Source organism: Peromyscus leucopus, chromosome 1 (assembly GCF_004664715.2).
Source record: "Peromyscus leucopus breed LL Stock chromosome 1, UCI_PerLeu_2.1, whole genome shotgun sequence".
Taxonomy (NCBI): Eukaryota; Metazoa; Chordata; class Mammalia; order Rodentia; family Cricetidae; genus Peromyscus; species Peromyscus leucopus.
The window spans coordinates 84,105,491-84,127,688 of record NC_051063.1 but is presented as its reverse complement, the minus strand read 5'-3'; the positions used below and the strand labels follow the sequence as shown (position 1 = coordinate 84,127,688).

Here is a 22,198-nt window from a genome sequence, read left to right as displayed (position 1 = left end):
AGACTCTTCTGTAAAGTTGCATGCAATCCCCATCTTCCCTGGAGATGCATGCCGGTTAGTATTTGGTCAACTTAACACAAGCTAGGGTCATGTGGGAAGAGGAACCTTAACTGAGAAAATACCTGCATCAGATTGCCTGTAGGCAAGTCCATAGGGTATTGTCTTGTCTTGATTAATGATTGATGTAGGAGGTCCCATCCACTGTGGGTAGTGCCACCCCTGGGCAGTCCTGGGTAGTGAAAGCAGAGCAAGCCATGAGGAGCAAACCCTTAAGCATCACCCCTCAATGGCTTCTGCTTCAGTTCCTGCCCCTAGGTTCCTGCCTTGAGTTTTGGCTCTGACTTGCTCAATGATGGACTGTGACTGGAAGCGTAACATGAACGATTCCTCCCCAAGTTGCTTCTGGCCATAGTGTTTGTCATAGCAATAGAAAATAAACTAAGACAAAGGTGTAAGAGGATGAATTTAATAAACCATGTCATTTCATTCATAAAAATTTTAAGTGGTTCCCACAATGGCAAGCTATTGTAGAAGTGGTAAGGAAAAAATTCAAGTCAACTATACTTGGTCCTATTCCAGACATTTGATTGTATTTGACAATTTTTTGACAAAATATTAGCCTGAATAAAATGTGAATAATTTTTTTAAAAAAATCATTTTCAAACCAGGAGGTGGTGGTGCAAGTCTTTAAACCTAGCACTTGGGAGGCAGAGGCAGGCAGTTCTCTGTGAGTTCGAAGCCAGCCTGATTTACAGAGTGAGTTCCAAGACAGGCTACACAAGGAAACCCAACCTTGAAAAACAAAAACAAAACAAAACAAAAAACCAAAACTTGTTTTCACTGTGTGTTAATTTGTTAATGAAATGTCTGTTCCACCAGCATACACTGTCTTGATAGTGTTTTCACGCACAGAAGCTTAACTCAAGCCTGTGGTAAAGTCAGTCTCAACCTTTGCTTTTACTAGTCCTCATATCCTAACAACACAATAGAAGAAATATCTAAGTTTTCTAAGACACCGGAACAATGAAATAGGTGAAAGAAGAGAGCAAGTTTAAATGAGTGTTTTGATATGGGAGATGATAATATCCGAGCTAACTGGCGTTTTTTATCATTTGTTAGCTCAGTTTCAGATTTTTAGAAGAAAGCAAGAGAGTCATGAAATTGGACTTGTGCACACAGAAAAGAGAAGGGGAGGCTGGAGGGATGTCTCAGGGGGTGAAGTGCCTGCTGCACAAGCAGGAAGCCTGGATTTGGATGCCCACCACCCACAGAAGGAGCCAGGTGTGACAGCACATCCCTACCACCCCAGTGCTGGGGAGGGAGACAGGGGGAACTCTCTGGCCAGTCAGTCCAGCCAGTCACTGAAACCAGATCCAGAAGGAGAGCTTGTCTCAATAACGAGGTGGGGAGTGAGGGAGGAGAACACCAGAGTTCAGCTTCTGGCTTCCACACCCACACACAGAGGAGTTCACCTGCACACACACACACATATACACACATGCATTCACCACACACACACATATATACACATGCATTCACCACACACACACACATTTTTTAAAACTAGCCAGGCAGTTCCAGAGGCTGTCTTCTGGCTTCTACATGCATATATGTGCATACACAACTACAGACACATGAACACACACACACACACACACACACAAAAGAGAAAGCTGAATATTTCTGTAAATTGTTGTACATGGTAAAAATGCAAAATGTTCTCATTAGTTCCCACCAGCAAAATCAGGTTATGTGTCACGTTACAAGAGTATAATGGATGGGTATGTAAATGTGCACACAATACAGAGGAAACTTTAGGAGGCAGGGCTATTTTACTTTCATAAAGTAAAGGGGAAAGGGTTATTTTAGTGTTTCTTCCCCCAAAAAAAATATTTTTATTAATTATTTGGGAATTCCATACAATGCACCCAGATCACACTCACTTCCCATTCCCCCTTACACCCTCCCCCACCAAAAAAAAACCCCATCAATTCCAATTTGTGTTGCCCATACACTCATTGGAGCATGGTCAAACTCCCAGTGGCCAGTCCCTTAGAGAAAAATGAATTCTCCTGCCCTCACAGAAGCCATCAACTGTGAAGAGCTCCACTTCAGCATCCCTATCACAATTCTTCAGGACTCTCTTCAATACCTTCCCGTGTGGAAGGTTTCTCTTTTTGAGGAGGTTTGGGGGGAACGTGGGAAGACTGTCACAGAAGCCTTCAGTGTCTCTCATTCTCAGTTGTGAGTCTGCAGTCATAGATACCACTGCAAAAAGAAGCTTCCTTACTCATGGCAACTACGGAAGCATGGCTCATGAAACCTCCAGAAACCTCCAGTGGCAGCATGGACCATGGACACCAGCATGGCCTCCAGCAGCAGCATGGATCACAGGCAGACATCTACACGGACCAGGGACATCAGCATGAACTGCGTGGGCAGCCCAGATTGTGGTTGTTCAGAGTCTGCGTGATTGTGCAGCTGGGCAGCAAGGCTGGGCCAGGACCCACACAAGCTCCAGCTCCTGCACAATACTCTGCCTTCAGTGCCAGCTGCCCTACCAGCACCCTGGGAACAACCATCATGCTTGCAGCCCGGGGACGCCACCAAAGCCCCGAGCTCTCCTCTACCTCAGTATCTCTAGCTAAGTTGAAGCATAAATAACACTATCCTAATAGTTGTAATATGTAGATCTAATGTTTCCTTGTGAGGTGTTAGTTTGCCACACCATGCTAGAATTAAGAGAGATTCAAACTGGGCACGGGTGGTGTTTGCCTTTAATCCCAGCGCTCAAGAGGCAGAGACAGGCAGTTTGAGGTCAACCTGGTCTACAGAGCTAGTTCCGGGACAGCCAGGGCTACACTGAGAAACCATGTCTCAAAAAAGAAAAAAAAGAAAAAGAGAGAGAGAGGGAGGAAGGGAGGGAGGGAGGGAGGGAGGGAGGAAGAAAGGAAGGAAGAGATTCAAAACATTCTTTTATCAATACGCAGAGATATGTCTGCATAATCACTGAGGAATACCTTGAAACAGTTTCTGTACTGAAATAATTTGGTTGGCTGTTTTTGTTTTCCTTGACACTAAGACTTGCTATATTGATTGCCCAGGCTTGCAGCAAACTCTCTATGTAGCCCGGGCTGATCTTGAACTATGATCTTCCCGCCTCCACCTCCAAAGTACTAAGATTACAGGTGTGTGTCATCATATCTGGTTTGTTAATGATTTCAGTGAAGTTTCCTTTCATCTATTTAGCTATTCCATTTACAAGACTAGTCACTAATGCCGCTGTCATAGGAGTGTCATGGAAAGGAAATATTAGGAAGTCTGTCACTGCAATCTGTGGCCATGAGGACATTGAGGACCACCCTGCCATCAGGAACATTCCTGATCTGCACTGTCACCTGGGGCCATGGTGTCATCTGCCAGGGCCGCTGCAGGGGGTCATGTCTAGGTCCATGGCCCTACAGCAACCAGGGTCTGAGTTGATGTCCTGGGCTCCTGTTGTCACTGAGGGCCACGTGGATAGCCAGGGTCTGGTCAGCCACCTCAACCATGTTGGTGCCCGTGGACTATGCAGCCACCAGGGCCATGTTATGAATGGGGCCATGGTGCATCCAGGCCAAGCTGTTGCCAAGGGCCATGTCTGAGTCCTTAGTCCTGCTGCAGCTAGGGTCTGTGGCCATGTCCATGGCCTGTGTTAGCATAGAGGTCATCGGAACCATGCTGTGCTGAGCTGACCTGACCCCGCCCTTCACTGGCCCTGGCCCTCACTTCATAGTGCAGCAGGAGAGCTGGCCCTACCCATCAGGGGAGAGCTTGCCTCTCCACCCCCACCCCCAGCTCTCAGGACAGAAAAGATGGACCCACCCCTCACCATAGGTGTGCACCTTTCCTGGGATGCACACTAGAGCTGACTCTGTCTCAGGGCACAGATTGCCAGCCCTGAGGGCATGAGAGCAAAGGAGATGACCCCACCCCACCCCACCCTCTTTCATGCCCCTACAGCAATCAGGAGAGAGGGCCCTGTACCTTGCCTGGGCAAAACAGGAGAGCTGGTCCTGGTGATATGAGTGAGGGGGATCCAGATCTGAGGGCCCAAGAGCAGGAGAACTGGCCCCAAGTCCTTGCTGTAGGCTGCACTGGGTGAGCTTGGCTGAGGCAATGCTGGAGAGCTGGCTGAGGCAGTGCCGGAGAGCTTGTCCAAGTAGTGATGATGAGCGAAAGCTAGCAAGCTGACCGGCCCAGCTACCACCCAGGCACAGAACCAGGACTATGAGTTGGTCCATCCCAACATTTGTGAACTGTTGGAGCATGTGAAGGGGAGAACCTACAGATTCAAAACAGCAGGATTTCCATAACACAGGACAACAGGATTTCCGAGAGGAGCCCCAGTGAGAGCCCGCTTTCAGTGGTGTATCGGAAACTAGAGGCCTGAGCCAGATCAGTGACTCATGGCAATGAATACTTAAGTAAACATGAGTGAACTAAAGGGTAAACTGTATTTCAGTGGGCCAACTACAGTTTCCACATCAAGATTCTTCCTCTTCTTTTTTTGTTTGTTTTTGTTTTGTTTGGTTTTTTGGTTTTTCTTTTAAATTTGGTTTTGATTGGGGGGGTTGCAAGAGCAGAGGGCAAATTTGAGGAGATGGGGAGATAAGTGGGAACGGAATGCATGATGTGAAAATCCACAAAGAATCAATAAGTTAAAAAAAAAAGTAAAAAAAAATCTGTCAAAGAAATTTTCACACCAAAAATTTATAGATATTACATATCACTTCCTTATTATCATCACAAAGTATTACTGTGTTAGGCCTCACTGTGTACTATGTTAGACCCTATTGAGGGCATTAATAAGATAACAGCTTTTATCCAAAGATTTAAGTGATAACAATTTAAATGGGGTAATACAATATAGAGTATAGCATCCCACTTATTCTATAATTAGCTAACTGTAATTAGTCAGGTGTTTTAAAAATTGGTTCTTATTTTTGAAAACAATTCAGCCATAACTAAAGAATTTTATGTTTTAGAACTTTGTTAAGACAAGATTTCATGTATCCCAGGCTGGCCTGGAACTTGTTATGCAGTTGGAGATGACCTTCACTTCTGATCTGCTTCCTCCACCTCCCAGCTGTGGGACCATGGCATGCCAACAAGCCCCATTTTGTGTGGTACAGGGATCCCAGGACTTCATGCATGCCAACCAAGCACTCTCCCAAATGAGTCACAACCTCTGCCCCTCAAGAGGTGCAGATTATTATTCTTGTTTCCAATTCTTGAAAATCAGAAATCAGAGAAAGATAAGTTTGAAAACTAGCCTGAGTCTATTTCATACCACCCTGAACCCATCAGATCTCATCTGAAAACTGGTTTCAACCTATCTATCCTTTTTCTCAAATGAATTTTCTGCAATCCCATGTTAATAATTGTATAGCTGTAATCTAGAGGACATGGTTTTTAAACCTCCACCAACAGAACTCATGTGACAAGCCATTTCCTCCCTTTCTATACTCAGGAGTCCATGAAGACTTTGACAACACAGAGCATACATTCTTTCTCATTACTATCCAAAGTACAGTGGAATACTTATTTTTAAAACCTACAGAAGTGAAAAATCTTAGCAAAGTTTTATAAGGCACAGAATTTTACTAAGATTCATCAGCTAATCTGTGTACCATAAAGTAAGACTGGATACTCGCCATTGTATTAATATGATAGAACATTCTCCTGTAAAATAATGTTTAATAGACCAATATTTACAGTACTTGTTACCCAATTATTCTAAACAAGGTAACACATATAGTCATTTTCCCTTTGCAAGCAGTTGTCAATTGGAGATAGCATCTTGGTTAGGGATGGGGGCTTGTGTCCACTTCTCGCCCTCAGTGCTGGAACTCCATCTGACTTAGACCTGGCAAGCCCTGTGCATGCTGTCATGTCAGTCTCTGTGAGCTCATATGTGTCCGTCCTGTTGTGATTAGAAGACAGTTTCCTTGGTGTCATCCATCCCCTCTGGCTCTGCCAATCTTTCTGCCTCCTCTTCCACACAGCTGCCTGAGCCCTGAAGGGAGGAGTTTGATGAACACATCCCATGTAGCAATGAGTGTTCTCAGGTCTCTCACTCTGTACATTGTTCATTTATGGGTTTCAGTATTAGTTCCCATGTAATGCAGGAGGAAGCTTCTCTGCTGACGGCTGAGTGAGGCACTGATCTATGAGTATAGCAGAATGTTGTTAAGAGTCATTTTGTTGTTAAGTTCTTCTAGCCGAACAATAGTATTTGGTTTCCCCCTGGGTCCATGGCCTATCTAGTCTCAGCTTCTCGGCTACCCAAGCAGTGTCAGGCTTGGGTTTTGTCCTATCTAGTTTTATGACAAATTGACATGAGCTAGAGTCGTCTAAAAGGAGGGAACCTCAGTTAGGAAAATGCCTCCATAAGATCCAGCTGTAGGCATTTTCTTAATTAGGGACTGAGGAGGGAGGGCCCTGCCAATTGTGGGTGGTGCTATCCCTGGGCTGGTGCTCCTGGAATCTATAAGCAATCTAAGCAAGCTACGATGAGCAAGCCAGTAAGCAGCACCCCTCCATGGCCTCTGCATTATCTCCTGCTCCAGCTTCCTACCCTGCTTGAATTCCTATCCTGACTTCCTCCAATGATGAACAGCAACGTGGAAGTGTGAGCCTAATAAACCCTCCTCCCCAATTTGCTTTCAGTCATGGTGTTTCATCACAGCAATAATAACTGGGACACGTTCCCTCTCATAGAATGGGACTTAAATCTAACCAGATAGTAGTTGGTTACTCCCACAACATTTGTGCCACTGTTACACCACTTTATCCTGCAGGCACACCACCACTGCAATTCAAAGGGTTTGTAGCTGGGTTGGTGTTTACTTTTCTCCTCTGGTGGCATGCAGAGTCCTTCCCAATACCGTAAACACTAGTCAGTAGAGATAAAGGCTCTAGTTAGCCATCAGCTCAACTTCTCCAGGTTCAGTGAGATATGTAGGTATGTAGGTAAGCAATGGGGCCTTACTATCAGTTTGTAGAAAGCAACCAATAGCTTTGGTAATAGCCTGAGTTGGTTAGGGGTTCCCGTGAGACCCCTTTGATCAACAACTCGGTTATATGTAACTCATTCCTGGTACTGGAGGTTTCCCTTGGTGGCAAGAGATGTATAGTTGGGGCTTTATCTCCCCCATTATTTGGTGATTCCATTTAGATTTCTTTCACATATGTATATATTTTAAGGAGCTTCTACTTTAATAGGTTTTGAGGGGTCATAAAAGATTTATTTTAGGTGATATATAATTCCCACAATATCATGTTTGATTTTAACATTATAAAATCTAACATTTCAGGAGCAGCAAAAAATGGTAAAAAACGTAACTGAAAAGGTGAATAAAGGTATGTTGCCAATATGTATGTGTTCAATTTAGACTACATTTACAAAACAAATCTAAGTAGCAAATGGCCTCCCTGCCCTTCGGTTTGTAGAGTCTACATTAAAGGCACTCAAAAGCAGGCACCCCTCGTGAGCACTGTTCATCCTGTATTTCTGTCGCTCCATGGCTTTTCAAAACCTCTTTTTCATTCTTCCTCAACAACTCATTAACATCTGCAGTCAACCTCCTCAAAAACTACAACAATCATCCATTGATTCTTAGTCAATCAATCACACTTCCTAAGTTGTCACTTGACAAGTATCATTCTAAATCCCATTACTTATTTCTCATTGGCTTACCTTTTGCCTGGAAAAGGAAGTGCTGATTTCCTTATGAAGACTAGAAATACACAAATCAGAATGGTTGTTCTCACGTTATTCTGCCTTCTCACTCACCACTCCCTACTTTGGCCAGCTGCTCCTGCCTTTAGTATTCACGGACTGGCTGTGTTCTTCCTCACCTCTAGTGTTAGCGTGGCTTTCCCTTTATTCCTGGGTATCAGCTTATATACAACACCTACACCAAAGAGGCTACAGTATCAACACAACACTGGCATGTACGTCCCTCTGAGTGTTGCAGTGGTTCCTGTATTTTACCTGTCAAAGAATCTATGGCTCTGTACAGAAACAGCATGTCCATCTGATATTGAGAGTTCGAGTATACCTTCTCTCATCTTCTCAGTACTCATGGTCTCCGAGTAAATGAGTGAAGAATGGGAAGGCTTGCTGACACTCAGCCTTGATGGTAATTAATTCAGTGTGTATAGATGAGCAAATTATATTAATTTTAGTTTTGTATTGTAGTGGTACATACACATTCATTATTTTTATCTATTATAAGATTCTCAGTCTTTTTTTTTTTTTTTGACTCCTGCTGTTAACTGTGAAGTCTCTAAGGTAACGATTAATTTTCACTTTTTCTTTCTAGCGGCAGCTGAACTTGAGTGTTGGTCCTTGGAAGCTTATCCTTCAGGATCTAAATAACAAGTCAAGATCTACTTTAGGGAGATAACAAAAATACATACAGATTGAAAATAAATTTATTTTTCTGAAAGAATACATTTTAATGACTGTTTATATAACATTTTAGTAGTTTCCCATTAAATACACCATGTGATAACTGTATTGAAGGAATATGTTTTCGTATCATATGATTAAAATCCTGTATTTAGGGGCTGGAGATATGGCTCAGTAGTTAAGAGCACTTGCTGTTCTTGCAGAGGATGAGAATTCAGTTCCCAGGATCCACAAGTCAGGTGACTCACAACTGCCTGTAACTCCAGCTCAAGGGATCTAACACCCTCTTCTAGCCTCCAAGCGTAGCTGTATATAAGTGTGTCCACGTACACACACACACACACACACACACACACACACACACACACACACAGTACTTTAATCCTATTTTTAAGCTGTTTCTTGGCATAAACTAATTTTTTAGTGTATTTTACAAGTGAAAACATGGATTACGTACCTCAAATTCCAGCCACTTGAACAGAATCCAAACAGCCAAGTTGTCATTCATCGTTTGCTAGAATTAAAAGTCATTTTGATGGTGGCTTACTTTCCTTTCCCAGTATTTACCAGTATAAATGCACCTGCAGACATGGACATCACTCTGCCCACAGTCAGTGCTTTGATGTGTTACAGTCATTATAGCTCCAGCAAACTTAGAGAATTTTGAATTTTTATACTTTTAAACATTGATTCATAGCCCTTTCCTCAAAGAAAAACAACTTTTGCTGAAGGAATTTCATTTTTTCTGCTTAACTCTTTTGAAAATGTCTTAATATTAGAGCGTTCACCTACTACCACGGTTTGCCCTGAGCAGTGCCTCTAGGACTGAGTGGTACCAATGGACTCACAAGTGCCACCTCGGCGGGCAGGAAGAAGCTAAGGGCCCGCCCGGTGCCACAAGACACCAGCAGTCGGGTGCCATTATGGTGAGCAAATGTATGGAGGGATATGAGCGGGAGAGAGAGGTGGAGAGAGGTTCATGTCCTGTGGAGAGAGGGGGATCTGTAGAGGTGAGGAATGGGCTGATGTGAGATGCCTGATTGCCATCTAGGGTCATGGTAACACCCAGTCCTGGGTTGCTGTCAAGGTCCATGTCTGGGTCTGTGGTCCTGCCGCAGCCATGGTCTGTCCACGGCTCCTGTTACCACTGAAGGCCATGAGGACGCCTGGAGTTTAAGCTACTACATGTGGCCATATTAGTGTCCAAGGGCCATGCCACTGCAAGGGCCATCCTGATCTGAGTAGACTACACTGCCACCTGGGGCCATGGTGGCATCCAGGCTCGGCTGTAGCCAGAAGCCATATCTGGGTCTGTGGCCCTCCTGCAGCCAGGGTCTGTGATGATATCTATGGCTCCTGGTACCATTGAAGGCTGTGTGGATGCACAAGGTCTGGGCTGCCACCTGGGGCCATGTTGTTGTCTGAAAACCACCTTGCAGCCAGGGTGATGCCAATCTGAGAGGTCTGTGCAGTTACCCCCCCCCCCCCCGGGCGATGGTGACATCTGGGCCCAAGAGGCTGCTGAGGACCATGTCTGGATCTGTGGTCCATGGCCCAAGTTCCCACCAAAGGCCACAAGGATGCCCAGCTTTCTGGTCGTCACCTGTAACCATGTTGGGGTTCAAGGGATGTGCAGCTGCCGGGACCATGCTGATCTGAGTGGCCTGCACTGCCACCCATGGAGCTGTCTGGGCCAGGGCTGCTACTGAGGGCCATGTCTGTGTCCATGGCCCCTTGGCAGCCAGGGTCTGTGTTGAAAGCAGTGAAGATACCCGGAGTCTGGACTGACAACTGAGGATATGTTTATGCCCAAGGATCATGCTGCCATGCAGATAGGGGTGGCCTGAGCTGCTCCCTGGGGCCATGCTGACATCTGGGCCGAGCTGTGGCAGAGGGCCATGTCTGGGTCTGTGGCCCTACCAAGGCCAGAGTCTGTATTGATGTCTGTGGCTCTTTCTGCCACTGGGAGCCATGTGACTGCTCAGGGTCTCTACCACTACCTGGGACCATGTTGGAGTCTGGAGATCACGCTGTTGCTGGGCCCATGCTGATCTGAGAAGCCTATACCTATCGAGGGAGGGAACCCATACCACAATAACAAAATAACAAGAATCAACAAACACTGTTCATTGATAACTCTCAATCTCAATGTTCTCAATTCCCCCAATAAAAAGACACAGGCTAACAGATTGGATTCAAAAAACAGAATTCATCCTATTGCTGCATCCAAAGAACACAACTTAGCATCAAAGCTTTCTCTTCAGAGTAAAAGGATGGAAAAGGATATTCCAATCAAATGTACCCAGGAAGCGAGCCAGTGTAGCCATTTTAATATCTGACAAAATAGACTTCAAATCAAAACTAATCAGAAGAGATAAGGAAGAACACTACATACTCATCAAAGGAAAATCCACCAAGAGGACATTGCAATTCTTAACATCTATGGCCCAAACACAAGGGCACCCACATTCATAAAAGAAACACTACCACAGCTAAAATCACATATTGACCCTCATAGTGGCAACAGGTGACTTCAATATCTGATTTCAGCCAATAGACAGGTCATCCGGGCAAAACCTAAACAGAAATTCTGGAGGTAAATGACATAATAAACCAAATGTAGCTAGCAGATATTTACAGAACATTTCACCCAAACACACAAGAATATACCTTCTTCTCAGCAGCTCATGTGTAATGGGTACCTGTTCCTCCTAATGATCTTGAGGTACCAGCACCTAGGGCATGGCCTCAGGGCTAGCTTAAGACCTGAGGGGCACATAAGCCTCACTGTCTTCTCTCCCTCATGGACTTGGATGGTGTGGACTGACTAAGGTGGCGGGAGCATCGTGGCACAGGACATCAGCCTTCCAGGACTCTGCAATGATTTTGCCTTATTGTGTTTAGTGAGTTGTTCTCTCCAATTAAGCACACTCCCTTGGATTTCTCACATATTCATGAAACTTTCTCTAAAATTGACCACGTACTTGGATACAAAGCAAGTTTCAACAGATACAAGAAAACTGAAATAACACCCGGCATCCTATCTGACCTCCACAGATTAAACAACACTGGATATCAACAACAAAAACATTACAAACTCATGAAAACTGAACAATTCACTACTGATGAAAAATGGGTCAAGAAAAAAATAAAACAACTTTGTATAACTGAATGAAAATGAATGCACAACATTCCTCAAACCTGTGGGACACGATGATGGTGGTTCTCATGTTCATAACACTAAGTGCCTACATAAAGAAACAGAGGTATCTCACATTATTAACCTGAAAACTCCAGAACAAAAAGAAGAAATAATACCTAGGAGTAGATGGCAAGAAATGATCAAACTCAGTGCTGAAATCAATAAAATAGAAGAAAAAAAAAGAATCAATGAACAGCGCTTTGCCTATAGATCTGGTAGCAAGAAAGGAAACCAATCTCTTCCTGCAACATGATTTGAACTTGCCTGATAGTTTAGAATGCTCCCCGTGAAAACCTGCCAAAATAAAAGACAAAGGTCTCTAAGAGAACTCAGCCATAAAGGTCAGGGCTTTCAAATTCTATGTTGAAAGAATTTCAACGACTCTTTTCACCTGCAATAAAATGTTAAGAGTTTTATGGCAGAAGCCTCCATATACGCAGCAGTTACAGTGGTGTAGGGCCTGACATATGGAAAGTGGCCGTCTGTCCAGAAGGTGCTCCTGCTTTGGAGCTTAGAGCTAAATAGACAAATCTGCAATCGTCTAAAACATAAAATAACGAGACTTTTATTTACACAGCAGGTACCATGAATTATACCACATTTTGGACAGAATTCTTCCCTTTTAGGATAGTTGGGTCACAGTTTCTTATATGGATAGTGTTACAAGCTAAGAATAAAGGGACCTTAACAAACAGGTATAGGGTATATATGTATGTGCTGGCCTGAACTGTGGCATGATGAGCGTACACCCAAGTTAAGGCAGTGACTGCATCATTTAAAAATTTTAAGCAGTTATGTGGCTTAATGGGAGCAGTAGTTCTCAAATTTGACTCAATAGTGTAACACACCAATGATTTGTGCCATACATATGTATCACCAAAAGTTAAACATTTTTGTTTTGTTTTATTGTTTTCTTTTTGTTTGTTTCTGTAGGCAGTCTTACCATGTAGCCTGGCTCACCCGGAACTCACTATGTAGAGCAGGCCTGCCTCCAGAGGGTAAGTGCTGGGATTAAACACATACACCAATAGCTAAACATTTTAAAGCCAACTTCTGTTCTTTTATAAATGCACTTAAAGAGGAAGTTTATTACTAGAATTGCTTGCCATAACAAGTATAAAACCATTTAAGTAGATCAGTGTCCATTCACGTACTAATTTAAAATCATCTCCTGTGCCAATATTGTAAATTACCACACCTGGATCAACTCTACCTCTCCTTGCTATGGAGAACCACCCAGAAGGCAAGTGTTGGCAACATATTTAATGACTGGATCTTGGACGACATTTAGTCAAACTGTAGTCACAGAACAATTTAGTCACCAGCGAAAGAGAACATGTTTGTCTGTTATCTTGTCCTGCCTGCACTATCGGCCTTTCTGAAGCTTTAATGTGCATGTAAATTACTTCGGAATCTTGTAAAAATAGATTTGGATCCGATCTGGAAACTGGAGATTCTGTATTTCTAACAAACTCCCACAGTTACTGACACAATCACGCAAGTAGCGTGGTAGGAGACTATTAAGTCCCTGAAGAGCCTTACACACACACACACACACACACACACACACACACACACACACACACACACACACACTATTAAGTCCCTGAAGAGCGGGGCCTACGCCTTACACACACACACACACACACACACACACACACACACACACACACACACACACACACTCAAAATACTTATTTCTCTCACGAGAAAACAACAGGATTTCTTTTTCTACATAGGTACCCAGCCCGGGACGCAAATTCCACGAGATTGAGCGCTTGCTGGTGACGATCCCCTTGGGTCCACCTACACGTGTGTCGACCTGGCACGGGGGCAGTCGTCTCGCCAGTCTCGGCGGTCACCAAGTTCACGGGTCGGTGAGGATTACAGTAAAGGTGGCGAGGGTGGACCCCCGGGAAACAGGAAGTGCCACCGAGTTCACGGACAGGCCGGGTCTCACGGGCAGGTCCGGGACGAGAGTCCAGCACAGCTGGAGTGACCGTGATGGTTGCAGACGCAGTTCAGGTTACAGGCTGCATAGTCTTGCAGGAAAAGAACACAGGAAGAGGACCCGAAGCTCCAGCCTGCTAGACCGCGGCTGGCGCCTCCCACCCGCAGGAGCCGGACCGGCCCCGCCTCCAGGAGCAGTGGAGCACGGCGTGTGTAGAGAGTCGCCCGGCCCAGGGGGCGTAGGCAAGCTCGCAGGGCACGCCGGGAAACTCGGTCCTCCGACACCATCTTTCTTCGCGACCGGCGGCGGTGACCGTGAGGAAGGGCACACGCTAGAGCCATGAAGCTCCTCAGCAGGGCCGGGTCCTTCTCGGTGAGCACGACGGCGCGCGTGGGGCCGGGCGGGGGAGGCTTGTCGGCCACTCGGGTGTCGGGGGCGGCGTGTGCGGCCCTGGCCTCAGGCCTGGGTCTGCCCTTCAGGTGAACCCGGCGGAGAAGCGGGCTCAGGCCAAGGGGAAGCTCAGCCGGTCCTGTGAGCCGGAGAGAGCTAACGCCGGGAAAGCGGGAGAGAAAGGGTGGCCTTGAGAGTGGCGGCGGGGCGACTCTCGGGAGACTCCTGAAGGTCACCGGAGAAGCAGGTAGGGCGGAGGCCGACGACACCCAGGCCGCTTGCTTTCCGAGCTGCGGCCTCTGCTCCTGAGTTTATCCCGGAGCATCAGTTTCCCCAGTGCTTGCGAAGTGTAATAAGTAATACACGGATGCGGTGCGACGCTTATCACAGCGCCGGTGCCTTCGTTCCTGTCGGTCCTGAGTCCCGGCATTCGTAACAGGCGATTTTCTCCGTCTCTTACTTAAAGGCTCTCCTCCTGAGGGGGCTCCTGATCTTTCCTCCAGGCTCCTTCCTAACGCTAAATGGTGTAGTTGTCAGTTGCAGAGAAGGGACTACTTCATGTGTCAGCACGTTATCACGGTAAAACAGCGGTTATCAAGAGATGAAATTCAGGGAGCACCTGAAATTCAGCAAGGGCTAATTTGCTCCTACTAGCCGGTTACATGTGGAGCTTTTTGTTCCTAACATCCCTTTGAGAGATGACCTTTGGCATCTAAAGGTCAGAGGTGGTGCTAAACATCTAACTGTACAACAGCAGCCTGTTCAGCTTAGAATTGCCAACGCCAAAATGCCAGTGCTATCTGTGTTGAGACCTAGACAGGGATGCAAAAGTCCAGACCTTGGGAGTGATTGTTAACATGCTACTTACAAAAATGTATTGTAGAATTGTATAGATATAGGCTGTAGTTGTATTCCTTGTGCCTACACCAACCAATTGCTAACAGTCCTTTGAGGGTGGGACTGCCTTTCCTACTTTCCATGAGGATAAATTGACGTGCATAGTATTAAAACAAAATAGAAATTATATGACAATTGAGAGGATAAGTCTTTCTCAAAAGGAACCAAGAAAAGGACATAATTTTTAAAATGTCACTACCCAGAAACACCTAAATCTTGCTTGGTAATGGAACTGTGGATTATTCACATGTGGACTGCTTTACTTGGATATTGTGGAATTATATCTTGGGAAATTACAGCAAAAAATCACTAGTGGCTACATACACCTTATCCAGCAAACTAAATTGATAATGATAAAGAGCTCCTTTTGATTCATAATTAAAAAGCAGGGCTGAAGGAAAATTAGTAATACTAAAAGCAAATGAAGACCAGCAGCCAGATTAGCCCAGTACTAGGTGGTTCAGAGTAGGAGCATTGTAGGCCTTTACAGGGCCCTTTGACAAAGGACAGCAGCATGTTTATTGAGTGTTGGCAGCATGAAAATTTATTTGCTTGCATGTCCATTAGTAACTCTGTGAACCCTAGACACAAGTGGACTGTCAGAATAACTTTGTGCTCTTATGTATAGCTCGTAAATATATATGCATATGTGAATAAAGTCAATGCATTTTAGATCCATCATCCAAGTTATTACATATTATACTGAGAATCTGCTGTTGATTTAATAATTCCTTGTTGATCTTAGGATGGTGTAGGTATTTGGTCAAAGAAGCTAAGAGCCTTCCTTGGTTGAATATGATTCGTGTAGCACATAAAAAGAGAAAAATGCAGTAGATATGTTAGGGGCTTTGAGAAAAGGTCCTTAAAATGATCGAGGAGATGGAGCTTATTTTAGCTGGAAAATAAAGAGACTGACAGATTGAAGAAGCAATAGTGCTGAAATCTATTTTGAAAAGTGTTGACATAACAATCCAATTGTTCAAAAACTTTGAAAACATTACAACTAGAAGGAAACACTTGAAACTTTAATGAAATAATTAAAAAACAAAGAAAATACTTAGTTTCTTAAAAGATTGAGAACTCAGTATTCTCTATAAATCACGAATAGATAGAAGTTAAAGAATGACTTAGACCAGGCATAGTATAAGCCTGTAGTCCCAGAGGAATTGTGAATTTGAAGTCATCCTGGGCTATGTAGCAAATTTTTTTCAAAAAAAGGAAAGGAAGAAAAGAAGAGAAATACAGGGAAAAAAAATAGCTTGGGTAGACTGATTGGCTAATAAACTTATTAATGAGTTACTTGTCTGAACTTCCCGTGAAGGCGGTGATTTACATGAGATCACTGTGTTATGTGGCATTGCTGATAGAATGCTTTTACATGTAAAGGACTGTTCTTGTGATAGCACACGTAACCTGTCTTTGTTGTTTTTAGAGATTTTATTCCCTCAAAGTTGCCCCAAAGGTTAAAACTTCAGCTGCCCCTGGAGGAGTATCTCTGCAGCCTGAGGATCTTGAGGTTAGTCCCACTGATCTGCTCACTGGAGAGCACATCTACTTTACTTTTTCAGTAAAAGACAGGCATTGGTCACATCTCTATTCTGTCTTAACTACAGTTTACCAAATTACCAAATGGTTTGGTGATTGCTTCTCTGGAAAACTATGCTCCTCTATCAAGAATTGGCTTATTCGTTAAAGCAGGCAGTAGATATGAGGACTCCAGCAACTTAGGAACCTCTCACTTACTACGTCTTGCATCTAGTTTGGTAAGTATCTTTATTATTTTAGTGTTTGAAATGGTGTGTGGTCTTAGGGAAGAAGAAAAACAAGGGGCCGAGGAGATGGTTTAGGAAAGCCCTTGCTATGTAAGCATTAGAACCTGAGTTCAAACATCAGCACCAGCTGGGCAGCAGTGCTGCATGCCTTTAGTCTTAGCACTCAGTAGACATAGGTAGGTAGATCTCTGAGTTCCAGGACAGCCAGGGCTACACAGAGAAACCCTGTCTCAAAAAAACAAACAAGAAAAAAACCCCAAACCCCAGCACCCATGTAAAGAAACCAGTCCTAGCCATGTACGCCTGTACCCCTGGCAGAGATAGGCAGATCCTGTGAGGTTGCTGTCTACCAGCCAAGTCAGAAAAGCTATCTTCAGGTTCAGTGAGAGGAGACCTGTCTCAAGGGTCTAAGGCAGAAAGCAACAGAGGACATGGCTACTATTTCTGCTGGCCCATGAGTGTATGTGTGGACACACATAAAAGCAACCCGGGCATCGAGGTACACTCCTATAATCCAAGCACTTGGGAGATGGAGACAAGAAGTTCAAGAGTTTGAGGCTAGCCTGAGCAACACCAAAACTTGTTTTGATAAAACAGCAGAAGTCTGAAAGAAATGCCCCTATATTTGTTTCCTTGAGCTGTTGTGTCATATTTACACAAACTGGGTACAAGAAATTTATCCTCTTACAACTTTTAAAGGCTTGACGTTAAAGTCAAGGTGTAGTAAGTCAAAGCATAAACAGGACCGTACTTCCATAGGAAAGAATCCTTCCTTGCCTCTTTCTAGCGTCAGGTAATCCTCATCTTAAAGGTGCATCACTCCAGTACCTACTTTTCTTCTCACTTAGCTGACTTCTGTCTGTCCTTGTGTCCAGATGCCCTCTTATGAGGACACCTATCATAATGGGTTTAGAGCTCCTGCTAATCCAGTATGATTTGACCTTGATTCATTTACAAAGACCGTTTCCTAATGAAGTCATATATCCAGATTCTGAGTGGACATAAACAGGGCTGCTGTTCAACCCTGTAAAATCCCATCATAAAATGAAAAACTACAGGATATTGGCCACAGACAACAGTTGTTATTATCCAATTGGATGCTGGTATTGAAGCATAAGATATCAGTAGGGATTGCAACAATTTTTTAATAGAAATTTTTCAATTTTTCAAAAATGGAAAAAAATAGTACTTTCCATATTCAAGTCTCCCTCTCCCCCCTCCTGTGAGATTATAAATATTTCTGTCTTCCCTTTCATCCCACCAAACTCTGCCATGCACCCTCCCTGATCTCCTTCAAATTCATGGCCTCTTTTCTCATTAATTGTTACTGTTGCATTTATGTATATGTTTCTACACATCTATTCTTAAATATAATCTTCATGTTACTTATATGCATGTTTTCAAGGCTGACCATTTGTCACCAGACAGCAATTGGTTTGCTTTTTGTGTGGGAAGAAGACCTACTCCATTCCCAGCTTTCTTCAGTTGCTGTAGTTCATTGTAGGATTGAGACCTCGTGGACTTTTCCCCCCTTCTTTGACATGGCCATTGGTGTCATCCTTGTTGGATACATCTACAAAACATTCCTGCACCTAAGGCTAAGGAAACATAGAAGTTTGGAAAGACTGTAGAGTCAGAGGATCAGGAAGTTTGAGTGAGATTGTGTCTCCTGATAATGTCAGAAACTACACCCAGAAAGTCTCACTAATATACAAGTCTAGTAAGCTTTTATTTGCTGATGGAATTTTTACACAATTATGTTTTGTATTAAAATCTAAGCCAGGTGTGGTGACTTGTAGCTTGTAATTGCAGTGCTTTGGAAAGCTGAGGCAGGAAAGTCCATTCTAGAGTTTGAGGTAAACCTCCTGCCCTACTTAAAAGTTACAGGCCCCCCTGTAAGGAGACTGTCAGAAAAACAAAACAAAAATACACATATATATGTGCATGCATGCAATGCATTTTGTTGAATCTCATAATTCTTATTAAAAAGTACATGTTAATTAGGACCTACTTAGTAAAATTCTGTTTGGATCTGCTAATAATTATTAAGAGCATAGATTTTGATACAATGTGATGTGTGGCAGACCTGGCATTGAACAACTATTAAGGAAAGCATCCTTTCTTTTTCAAGACTACCAAAGGAGCTTCGTCTTTCAAGATAACCCGTGGAATTGAAGCAGTTGGTGGTAAATTAAGGTTTGTTAAAGAGTAACAAGAAATAGCCAGGGCTGGAGAGATGGCTCAGGAGTTAAAAAGATACATTGTTCCTGCAGAGAACCCCAGTTTGGTTCCCAGCGCACACATCAGGCAGCTCGCAACTACTATAACTCTAGTTTCAACACCTTCTGACCCTACAGTCAGCTACATTTATGTGCACATAATCCCCTCTCAGACACATACTTACACGCATAATTAAAAATAAAGTCTTTGGGGTAGAGGGTGCTGGGCATGGTGATCTATGTGTTTAATAACAGCACTTGGGAGGCAGAGGCAGGTGGATCTCAGTAAGCTCCAGGCTTACAGTAAGCTAGGACTACACAGTAAGATCCTGTCTCAAAGGGGTTGGGAGGACACAGAAATATTCACTTATAGAGTGACTCCTCTTTGTTAGCAAAGGGAGTGAAGATTGCTTAAACAGAAGGGAAAGTTGATGAATTGTCATCAAAAATGTGAAACATGGCTATGCATACAGTAGATATATGTGTCTGATTGGGAGTTGATACTTCTAGTACACACAATATGCAGAAGATTTCTGATTGGGAAAAGTAAAAATCATAAGTCAGGGAGAAAAGAAAAACTAAAAGGAGAGGGGACAAAAGGTAGAAAAAGGCTGTTCACCAAAAAGGAAACCAGTAGTATCAGCAGTGTGGTGCTGGGATGCCACACCTGTGTTGTTTTTTAAAGACTAGAAGCTAAAAGTCCAGTTCAAGGAAATGGGTAAAGAATGCTAGCCATGATAGAACTAATAGAACATGGTAGAACATAAAGAACTAATAGTTTGAGGCTAGAAATATCTCTGTGGTTAAGAATGCCTATTGTTCCTCCAGGGATCTTGTAACACCAGCTCCAAGGGATCTCACACCAGCATCTGGCCTTCATAGGCACCTGCGCACACATGGCACATGCACACATATAAATAAAATAATCTTTTTTGAAAAAAGAGTAGTTAGGAAGTGAAATAAATCTGTATATCTACCTAAAGAGTTTAAAGACAAAATACTTAAGGTTATGGTTTCTAGAGTTAGGAAGAATAAGAGAATTGTTATCAAAGGGTTACAAAGAAGTCTTGAATATTTGTCCTTTTGTTTTTTCATTGTAAAGTATGTAGAACATAAAACTTGCCACTTAAAATGTACATACAGTTCTGTGGCATTAAGAGGCTTTTTTTCCCCCTAGTTTTTTGAGACAGGGTTTCTCTGTGTCACTTTGGTGCCTGTCCTGGATCTCACTCTATAGACCAGGCTGGCCTCGAACTTACAGAGATCCGCCTGGCTCTGCCTCCTGAGTGCTGGGATTAAAGGTGTGTACCACCACCACCTGGCAAGAGGCATTTGATAATTATTACCACTATCTATCTGGAACTTCATTACTGTCCTCAGCTGAAACTCTGTCCGATAAACTGTGACTTCCCATTCCTTTCATCCTTGGCCACCATCATATTTTTTTCTGGTTTTGATGTCTTTTTTTATTGGAATGTTAGCTTTACATTTTGCTGTCATTTTGTTCTTTATATGAACAAATTATACAAAGTATGTTCATTAGTAACTTAATATAAGGTTCTCAAGGTTCATCCATTTCATACTATGTGTCAAAACTTGATTACTTTTAAAAAGATTTATTTGCCATTCTTTTTTTAAAAATACTTTAAAATTATAGTTGAATAAACATTTTTTTCACTGTTTAGTAGTACAAAGAATTGGATGCTTTAACAAAGAACATATATATATTTAAAAAAAGCTATTTTCTGATTCAGATTATTTACTGTAATTTACTTTCAATTCAGTGTGACTGCAACAAGGGAAAACATGGCTTACACTATAGAAGGCATGCGAGATGATATGTAAGTACTTGCATATATTAGAACATCTGCTTTTATGGGGATACTAGGGATAGATAGTACAATGCTATATATGTGTCATAATGAAATTCACTATTATATTAACCCCCCCAAAAAAAGTTGCAAAAATGGTTTAGGGACCAGAGAGATGGTTTAGTGGTTAAGAATGCATACTGCTCTTGCAGAGAACCTAAATTTGGTTCCAACAACCACATCTGGAAACTCAAAACTGCTTGAAACTCCACCTCTAGGGGATCTAATGCCTTCTTTTGGCCTCCACGGGTACCTGAACTCAAAATTTATGCATTTATGCATAATAAAACTTTTATATCTAAAGAAAAAAGTTTATAATAAAATTAGAAGTAACATCTGCTTTTTTAAGATATATCAAGCTTGGTAGTCTGTTTGTAGGGCTTCTAGCAGTGGGATCAGGACTTGTCCTTGGACCTTAAACTGACTTTTGGGAAACTATTCCCCATACTGGTTTGCCTTGCTCAGCCTTGATACAGGGGGAGGAGCTTGGTCCTGCCTCAACTTGATTTGCCATGCTTTGTTCAAGCCTGTGGGAGAGGGTACATGGGAGGCAGGGGGAGGGAACAGGAGGAGAGGAAGGAGGGGAAACTGGTTGGGGTATGTAAAAGAAATGAAAAAAATTAATTAAAAAAGATAAATAAAAAATAAACCACCAGGCTTATATTAATCAAGGTAACCTAGACTCAGAAAATACCAAATTCTCTCAACAGGTCCTAGCTTTTAATGTTTATATGTGTGTGGGGGTGTAGTTCATGACACTGGAAAGGGAACCACAAGGTGTTAGAGAAGGCCAGGGTGACAGTAAAACATCTGACATGAAAGGAGAAAGGAAGCCACAGACTATGGAAAAGTACAAGTCGAGAGGGGCAGAGGAACAGAGGAGAAGATGAAAGAGGAGGATCAATAAAAATGTGTTTAAAAATGCCGTGATGAGGGCTGGAGAGATGGCTCAGGGGTTAAGAGCACTGACTGCTCTTCCAGAGGTCCTGAGTTCAATTCCCAGCAACTACATGGTGGCTCACAACCATCTGTAATGAGATCTGGTGCCCTCTTCTGGCCTGCAGTCACATATGCTGTATACATAATAAGTAAATAAATCTTAAAAAAAAATGCCGTGATGAAAGGTGATGATACGAACTTAAAAAAATAGACTAAGCTGCTACTCTGTTGACTTTGTCACTGTGACCTTACTTGTATTCTGGAATATTATTCACAAATCTGGTGTTGATTAGGCTCCTAGCCACAAATAAGATTACAGTTTAGTATCTTAAATATTGATTTCACATTTTGTTGTGGTCCTGGAGATCACCTAGAGCAGTGGTTCTCAACCTGTAGATCATGACCCCTTTGGGGATCAAGCAGCCCATTGACAGGGTTCACCTAAGATACTTATTTACATTACGATTCATAGCAGCAAAATTACAGTTAAGAAGTAATA

The 22,198-nt window shown here is 43.1% G+C and overlaps 1 protein-coding gene across 1 annotated transcript in view; it reads left to right on the top strand.

Moving 5' to 3' along the window:
- The first annotated feature begins 13,854 nt into the window (after positions 1-13,854).
- The window catches only part of LOC114692176 (cytochrome b-c1 complex subunit 2, mitochondrial), a 31,458-nt gene continuing 23,114 nt past the window's right edge, over positions 13,855-22,198 (top strand). Inside the window, exons 1-5 of the mRNA XM_028867833.2 lie at positions 13,855-13,983; positions 16,331-16,414; positions 16,512-16,661; positions 18,802-18,866; positions 20,674-20,730. Coding sequence (XP_028723666.1) covers positions 13,951-13,983; positions 16,331-16,414; positions 16,512-16,661; positions 18,802-18,866; positions 20,674-20,730 — 389 coding nt within the window. The 5' untranslated portion in view covers positions 13,855-13,950. The remainder of the gene's footprint in view (positions 13,984-16,330; positions 16,415-16,511; positions 16,662-18,801; positions 18,867-20,673; positions 20,731-22,198) is intronic.